Consider the following 9,466-nt stretch of genomic DNA (forward strand, 5'->3'; position numbering starts at 1 on the left):
ACAACGACATGGGCAAGATAACGAGTACATTTCTTATCAAGCATTGTTGCCTCCTCTTTGTTTCCCCTTCCCATCCCTTCCTATACTTCCCACCTCCCCCCACCTGATCCCCCCCCCACCAAAGTTGTAAAATTCGGTTTTCCACATAACGACTTATAATCTTTGAGGTGGAAGAATACACATGGTCCTGTTGTATAGAAATTCCCAAATCCTCAGGCAATGCCTTTCTGTGAGTACTGTTTGCCATTTTAAACCATACAGTGTGATACAGGACTATACAAAACACAGAGAGAATACCTGTGACTTTAGGACTTTACCAAGCACACCTTCCAATTCTCTGACTCTTCACCTCCCTTAAAATGTTTATATATATGTGTATGTGTGTATATGTGTGTGTGTGTCTCTCTCTATATATATATTTTAACATCTCAAAGGACAGGAAAGATTTAGTCTTTATTTCCTAGTCTTAAAGCTTCTAAAAGTAGGTGTGGTAGGAGGGAGCTAGTTGCAGTTTTATTCATATTTTAATTCTTGGTTTTAATAACTGAGTCTTGCCATTTTAATATCTACTAATTTAAAGTTTCCTGTTTTCTCATTTATCTACCTACTTTATTTTCTTAAATATAGAATAATACTCATAAGACTAAGAATAAGCTACATCATAATTGGCAATCAAGTTCTGTAAAAATTACCTTTCCACATCTTTTTTAAAAATTATACTTCCTTCTTCAGAGACAACTACAATATAACTTTAAAAATTATAATGAGCATTTTTTTAGGTGAATCCCAGTGAGTTTCTAAGAAATAATCAGCTGTAAATAAATAAGAATACAGGAATTGCTATAATTTAAGAGACACTAACAACTTTCATATACCTTCAAGGTTTAGTCATGCTAAAAGTTTCAGTGATGTCTGATACATTTTTGAAAGATTTTATTTCTTCCTGCCACCTTTTCCTTTTAGTCAGAACATTTATGAAAAAACACATTGTTTAAATAGGGATACAGGTAGACCCATTGCAACAATGAGATGTACAAGATGTTATGTCAGAAAACAAACTTTACAGCTTTGGCGGGGGGGGGGGGGCGAGGGAGATGGGAAGGGATGGTGAGGGGAAACAAAGGAGGAGGCAACAATGCTTGATAAGAAATGTACTCATTACCTTGCCCACGTAATTGTAACCCCTCTGTACAGTATTTTCACAATTAAAAAAAAAGAAGTGTGTGTTTTATACATAAAGATGTGTCTGCACTGTTATTATTGGCTCTGATATATGGTCTTATTCTTGTTACATTCTATATCTCTTAAGAAAACATATCGATGCATGTAATTAAAGGACATTATAGTACCATTTAGCAAACACAAATTAAGAGAAAAATAGAAAAGATATATGTTACTGAAAGAAAAAGAAAACCCTAGAGAAAGATTATTGTTAATAAAGAGGAGAGACAGAATGACCTACTAGAAAGCTATTTTATGGTGAATGGGATGTGGCTCAAGTAAGAAAGCTGCTATTTAAGCAAGTGTGAGGCGCTGACTTCAAACCCCAGGACCACCAAAAACAAAAAACCCAAAACTTATTTTTTAAGAAAATTAATAAAAAGGAAAATGTGTTAGAAAAACAACTTGGAGTCTCTTAGAAATAAAGAAACAGACACTATCCTACGTGATAATGTTCTCTTGGGGTTTTTCACAACAGCTGAGATTTTTTTTTTTGCTCAGCCTAATAAGATGTTGAAAGGAATGTCTTCAGCTGGGTTAGCAGAAGCAGGCGGTAGTATTCTGTACTCAGTGTTCCCCTAGCCCAATCAATGTGGGGATGAGTGAGGGAGATTCATATGTTGAGGAGCAAGGTGTTTTTTATTTTGCTTTGTTTTGTTTTTTAAAGCCTTGCTAAAGAGCTTTGCCTTAATCAGACACATTGCTTTGGTAAAGCTACATATTAAAAAATGTTCGGAGGATTTTCACTGAACAACAAAAGTGGACATTCTACTCTCAAAGGTTTGCTTCATGGACTCATATCCATGGTGACCTTTTCCACTTCCTTCTTACTTAAAGCATTCAATTACAGTTCCCCAGAATGAATGTTTAATTCACCAGTTTGGTGCTGGCAACAAAATTTCATTTGGATGCTGCTTTAGGCAATGAAAATTATTTGTGGTTCATTTTGTTAATATGTATACTGTTTTTACTCCTATCCACACTGCCTCTCGATTCTCTTGCACAGAACTGAACAGGCTCTCTTTTCTTTGTTAAGGAGTCCTTCAATAAATCAACGTTACAAAGAGATCATTAAGCTGTTCTTAATCTATAGTTTTTGTCTAAAAACTAAGAAGGAAAAAGCAGTGTTCTCAGAATGGAAAACTTGCCTCATTTTGGTCAATTGCAGCTTGTTCATTTCCGTTGTAAACACACCCCTTATTTCCATTTTATTTATTTATTTTTACTCCAAAACAATAGTGACAAAGAATTCTATTGTGATAAGCACTATTTGCCTGCTCTAAACCCGGGCAGAGGAATTTCAGATCACGATGGTTTTCCTACTTCCCATCTTTGAATTGGACGTATTTTGGTGGGGTTGAGGTAATTTATAAATGAATTAATTTCTGTGGAGTATGCCAAGTTAATATCTAACACTACAATATAATTCTGTTCTGGTGACAGGTGGCCAGGCGTTGGGGCATTCAGAAAAACAGGCCAGCTATGAACTATGATAAACTTAGCCGTTCCCTTCGCTATTACTATGAAAAGGGAATCATGCAAAAGGTGAGCACCTAGTCTATCATTAACATTCATTGAAATGTTGCACATTAATCTGTCCATTGTGCTTTAAAAGACATCTGTCATGGCAACACTGCAGCAAGGTTTCTAGTCATTCAAACACATACTTAGTACTTGGTTCTGGTATTCTAAGCTTCTCTGTTGACAAGTTCATAGGCACTGAAGACAGATGTGTAATAATTTTACACACAAAGCAGTAGTCTTTCTAGAAGTTTCCACTAGGTAACACATATATATTTTTTTGAAGATGGTTTTGGTGTTGATGTTGCATATGTCTCTCGAGGAAAACTTAATATTCTGTCGTATATATTTTTGAAATGCTTTTATTTGAAATGCTTTTATATAAAGAATCTGATGCAAATTAAAATAACTTAGATAATGTAATTCCCCTTCCCTTTTTGGTTCTTCTGATTTATAAAATATTCAGACATCTCTTGCTCTTGTTAGGATAATAATCTTCTTTCTTGTTTCATATGTTGCTTGATTTTATCAACTCATAGTTCAATATCCTAAAACACTCATTTAAAATAAATATTCAGCCTTAGTTGGTTGGTAGAACAAATTCATTATATTTTATTTTATATGAGTTACCTTTTCATATTTAAAAGTTACTTTTTCTTAAAAAAGGAAGAGTAGAGAAAACAAATAAATGACTCAACATATTTGAAGGAGTTAATAAGTAAAAATCAAACACCTTTATATTTGTTATTATGGCTCTCAGCTTTGAGTGACATAATAAAAGTATTTATATATACTTTTTTTTTTTTTACTAGGAATGATTTATCCAGTCAATGTAATTAGAGTATGAGTACTGTCGCTGACAGATCTTTTGGGGTTTTCACTTTATGACATAAGGAAGGGTAGATTGTTTAATAGGCATACGTGCAAAGCTTTTAGTCTACTTGTAGCCAGCGTGACCAGCAGAGGCTCTTATCATTTTTGCAGTCGCATTTATCCTTCCCCGTGGCTGCTTCCAGACATACTTGACATTCCTCCAGCGTGGTGAATCCCCAAACCTTGTCATCATTGTCAATATATGAAGCATTCTGAAAGCTAAGTTCTAGAAGTCAGTAAGAGGAACATAATGCCGTTAAAAAATGTTGCCAGATTATGTATTTCACTGCATAAGGAGAAATTCATATTATCATATTTGGTCTTTGACTTAAAACTGAATGTGGAAATATGTAGTGTATATTAAAAAATCAAATACAAAGCTGAAGAGTAAAAAATAACCAATTTAATCTACGCATGAGAAACATTCTTTATTTGTAGGTTGTGAGGCCTGAACTCTGGACCAGGGCGCTGTTCCTCAGCCCTCTATCACTTTGAGCCACAGCACCACTTCTGAGCTTTTCTACTTATGTGGTGCTGAGGAATCGAACCCAGGGCCTCATGTGCGCAAGACAGGCATGCTACCACTGAGCCACCTTCCTAGCCCCTGAAACACTCTTAAAACCTCAATTTCTGTACATACAGAAGAAGAGAGAGATGATCCAATACAGCAATGCTTTTGTTGTACCTTGTAGACAACAATGTGTATGCTTCTCTTTCAAAATTTAAGATCCTTACACATCACCCTGAACGACAATCAATTCAAAATGGATCAACAACCCCAACATAAGGCCAAAGTCCATGAAAATATTACAAGAATACGTAGGAAAAACTACGGGCTCCTAGGCACACTTCAAAACTTCCTAAGAGCCAGAATCACAACAAATTAAAGAAAGACTAGATAAATGTGATTGTACCAAACTAAAAGAGTTTCTGCATGACAAATGACATAACTAATTAAAGAGAAAGCTCATAGAACAGGAGAAGAATTGTATTGGCTATGTATCAGAGAAGGGCCTCATATCTAAAATATACTAGATCTCAAAAAATTAAACCCTCCAAAAATGAACTCAGAATTTTAAATATCAACACCAATATTTTAACAGCAGTTATATTCTGGATGATATAATTATCTGTCATTGTTTCTTTTTGCCTAATTGGTCATTTATAATTTAGCACCTAATATTCTTGAGTTACTTTTGAAATTTTAAAAATTAACCAAGGCTTAAATACCTACTCCTCAGAAGCACAAACTTTTTATTTCTCGTTGTTCACTCCTGATTCTCATAAAACTCTTGTCATTTCCATCTCAGTATTAATATATAGCCCTTTTCACATTGTGATACATTAATAATAAGGGAAGACATCATTTTTTCTTGTTTGGATGCCTCCTATTCTAAACATACAATATTTAGTACAAGCCAACAAGTACAGTTTTATATATTCTGTATGTATACATAAAACATACATAAAATGTGTGTGTATATATATATATATATATATATATATATATATATATATATATATATAGTGTATATAGGAAAGGAAAATGGAAGGCAATCCAGTGAGTAAAGGTAGTCTTAAGAGAATGGTTTTGTTGTTGTTGTTGTTTTGCTTTGTTTTTTGTTTTATCCCCATGCTAGTACTAAGGCTTGACCTTAGGGCCTTGCTTGGCTTTTACACTCATGGCTGGTATATTACTACTTGAGCAATACCGCTACTCCTGGCTTTTTTTTTTTTTTTTTGGTTTGGTCGTGGGGCCTAAACCCTGGGCCTGGGCGCTGTCCCTCAGCTCTTCAGCTCAAGGCTAGTGTTCTACTGCTTGAGCCACAACGCTACTTCCGGCTTTTTTCTTTTTGCTTATGTGGTGCTGAGGAATTGAACCCAGGGCCTCATGCGTGCAAGGCAAGCGCTCTACCACTGAGCAACCTTCCCAGCCCCATCCTGGCTTTTTGCTAATTGATTGGAGATAAGAATTTTGGAGATTTGACTGTTCAAGCTGGGCTATGAGCCAAAGTTCTCAGATCTCAGCCACCTGAGTAGCTAGGATTACAAGTGTAAGCCACCACCACCAGAATAAGGTTGTATCATCTTGAAAACATGTTATGAATTTAAATTCCCCAGGCTGAAAAGTTTTGCATTTAATACATCACACTTAATTTTAGCCATGTCTAGTCAAAAAAGATCCAGTACCTAAAACAGATATCTCTCTGCAGCTGCAAACTAAGCAATGTATGTTATAAAACATGATGAAATGTTGAGATTATTTATTTATTCATTTTAAGCAATGAATAAAAAAGGGAGAAAGTAAGGTTTATTATCTCTATTTATTCCTGATATTGCTCAGGGCATTTGAAACAGTTCAGAATTAATTTCTCTTGAATAAAAAAAAATAGTAAATGAATTGTGGCTGAGATCCTCTGTTTACCACACTTTGTTCTAGAAACAAAGTTATGTTCTAGTCTCATAACTCTTTCTATCTCCAGTTCATCAGATAGGGATCTGAGGGCTAGTTGAAGAAAGATGTCTCATGTCAGAAACACTAATAGTCACAAATACTCTTACTGGGAAAATTTAGTTTACTTGAACTTGCTGAGATGGTTTCTTTTACTTCAATTTAGAACACAAGATTGTTCTAAATCTGAGACTACAACAGGATTGTTTCAGGCTTTTGAAATCTCAAGCTGCACACACACACACACACAGAGACATACACAGATACAGACATACACACACACGGTAGAGGAGGGAATCAGGGAAGGGGAGAGAGACAGAGAGACAGAAGGAGAGAAAAAGACAGAGAAGAAGAGATTTACTGCCAAAATTAATGCAACAAATGCATCTGTCCACTACTGCCTTTCCCCAGACTTTCGAACCTCTCAACATTGTGCATTAATGGGAGATATGTTTATGTCATCCAAATTCTTTATAATTTTCTATAAAAGCATTACACTTCAAAATTTAAATTTGGGGCATGTCTCTCCCTACAAATTACACCACATGTCCTTTATTTCAGACACTTGTCACATCTTTTTTTGCTCATTTCCTTCCTATGCTGTGTGTATTTTAGATTCTTTTCACTATTTTTACACCTCTTACTTCAATTTGACACTTTATATACATCCTTAAGTTCCATCTTTCTTGACTTCATTTTTTAAAGCGATGTTCCTAGAATAATGCTATCCTCTTGATCTATCTTTCATTTAAATAGGGCTATATATCTATTTTTTTAAGATGAAGAAACAATGCAAAATAGAAAAGGAAGAAAAACAATTTTACCTTGAGAATCATTGAATCACCCATCTAGTCTTATCAGGAACAAAGCACATTTTTCTTTCTGTAGCATAAGAAGTAGTGGTGTTGTTATTTTAATACTCTCTTAGAAATGTAAAGATAGAACCACCATACCTTAAAGATACAGATTTTTAAATTATAGATATCTCCCTCAAAATAAATTTCCCAGTGTGAAAAAAATTTCTGAAGTGAAATGATTACATTAAAATCATCACTCTACCCCTCCCCCCACAAAAAGTTAACAGCCTAAGTTCACCTTGATGTTAAAAGGAGAAAACAGCTGTTTTCTACCCATATCTGGAATAAATAAATTATTACTCAAGGTCAATAATGTTGTGTTTCCCTTAATATTTTGATTTGCTTGTTTTATTTTTGCTGTTGTGCCAAGACTGGGGCTTGAATTCTGGGCCTACATGCTATTAGCTTTTCATTTGAGGCTTATGTTCTACCTCTTGAGTCACAGCCCCTATTTCTGGCTTTTTGGTGATGAATTGGAGATAAAAGTCTCCAATTAATTAGACTTTCCTGCCCCCACTGGCTTTGCACCATGCACTGCCATCCTTAGTTCTCAGACTCCTGAGTAGTTAGAGTCATGGTGATCACACCACTGGCACTGGACTGTTTCCTAGTTCCTAAGTGAGGGTTGTGTTTTGTTTGTTGGGGTTTTGGGATAAGTGTCTCTTTCCTGGTATATTAACTATGTTTTCCACTCCCTTTCCCCACCCCTCCCCGTGCGCGGGGATGGTGAGGATGGGTTTTTCTCTTCCACGTTACACATTAGGTGGCTGGAGAGAGATATGTCTACAAATTTGTGTGTGATCCAGAAGCCCTGTTCTCCATGGCCTTTCCAGACAACCAGCGCCCACTGCTGAAGACGGACATGGAGCGTCACATCAACGAGGAGGATACGGTGCCGCTGTCTCACTTTGATGAGAGCATGGCATACATGCCAGAGGGCGGATGCTGCAACCCGCACCCCTACAATGAAGGCTACGTGTACTAGCACAAGTGACAGTCACGCAGGGTGGCCCTCCTCGCGCTCCTCCTCTTTCTGCAAGATGCAGAGAATCACTGAGTTCTCTTCAATCTCTGTTTTATTTTTGTCGTTTGTATTTTATTTTTTAAATAAGAATACAGAAATAGGCTTTTCCTGTTACATGATTCTATGGTCTGTTATGGACTGCGCACTTTATTTGTGGGTGGGCGGGAGGGTTCTAAACATTTATTCTGTGTAACAGGAAGAAGGTGGGTGAATAGGCAGGGGATGTGGTGATTCCTTTTTACTTAGGCTAGGGATGGGTCTCCTACTGGTTTTAAGAAGCTCTATCATGTCTCTTTGATTTCATAATAACATAAGGTAATGTTCATTTTTCTCTAGGTATCTATGGTACAGCTCATTTGACACGTGTAAATATCCACTTGGAGACTATTTGCCTTGGGCATTGTTTTCCCCATCATTAATGAGTCTCTGCAGGTGTACAAAAAATATCTACTGTAAATGACAGTTTAATTGTTAGAAATGACTGTTTTTGCACCTCTTGTAAAAAAAAAAGGCATTTAGTGACTGCATTTGTCATTTTTGTTTTGTTTTGTTTACTTTCTCTATGACTTGCAAAAGATAACCATAAAAATGGTTCATTCTCTTTGAAGTTGCATATTCACCATGACTGTACATGAGGGGAGGCACAACATGATTTTGGACTCTGGCTTCTGAGTCACAGGCCATCAGCATTACAACAATCTAATGCCACCTTGCCGTTTAGGTACAAATCATCTTTTAAATATTTTGCAGCCCATTTCAGTTGACTACTACATGTCATGGTCCTTTGTACTCTTGAGTTAACTGTTAAATCTGGGATCACACTGAAGCAAAAAAAAAAAGAGAGAAAGAAAAAAAAGAAAAAAAACCTGTCTCCTTTCAGTTCCTTCAGTGCATAAATACATTATTTAACCAGTAAGAATTAACTGTACTAAATCATCTATTACGCTGTTCTCCTTACAGCAAGCACTCTGTAAGAAAAATATCCACTACACTAAATAGGTACTATAGTAATTTTTTTAGACATGGTACCCATTGATATGCATTTAAACGTTTTACTGCTGTGTTATGTTGATAACATATATAAATATTAGAGAATGCTAATGCTTCTGCTGCTGTCTTTTCTGTAATATTCTCTTCCATGCTGAATTTACTATGACCATTTATAAGCAATGCAGATATAACTACAGATAGCATTTCAGGACAAAATAGATGACTCAAACCATTTATTGCTTAAAAAAATAGCTTATGCTATGCTATGCTATAAAACAGCTTTTCTGCACAGTGACAAATGAAGAGTAAGCTTCAGCTTGCTAAGGGAAACTGTGGAAACTTTTGTGATGTTGGCAAAATGGAAAATTATTTACAAATTGTTCAAGGACATGAGGAAGTTGCTGTGTGCCATAGTGCTGGCACTGACCATGATCTGTCATCTCGGTTGGGACATTCCTATGTGATTAGGTTGTTTGAGAGAAGATTTAAAGATCTGGAGTTTCAAACATTTTGTTGTTTTGTTTTTTG

General features: G+C 35.9%; 1 protein-coding gene across 1 annotated transcript in view; it reads left to right on the top strand.

Annotated features, from left to right (window-relative positions):
- Etv1 (ets variant 1) overlaps positions 1–8,083 on the top strand; it is a 93,842-nt gene extending 85,759 nt beyond the window's left edge. The window contains exons 12-13 of the mRNA XM_013023999.1: positions 2,665–2,766; positions 7,688–8,083. Of these exons, the coding sequence (XP_012879453.1) occupies positions 2,665–2,766; positions 7,688–7,909 (324 nt within the window). The 3' untranslated portion in view covers positions 7,910–8,083. The remainder of the gene's footprint in view (positions 1–2,664; positions 2,767–7,687) is intronic.
- The last annotated feature ends 1,383 nt before the right edge of the window (positions 8,084–9,466 follow it).

Source organism: Dipodomys ordii, unplaced genomic scaffold (genome assembly GCF_000151885.1).
Source record: "Dipodomys ordii isolate 6190 unplaced genomic scaffold, Dord_2.0 Scaffold72, whole genome shotgun sequence".
In the NCBI taxonomy this organism is placed as follows: domain Eukaryota; kingdom Metazoa; phylum Chordata; class Mammalia; order Rodentia; family Heteromyidae; genus Dipodomys; species Dipodomys ordii.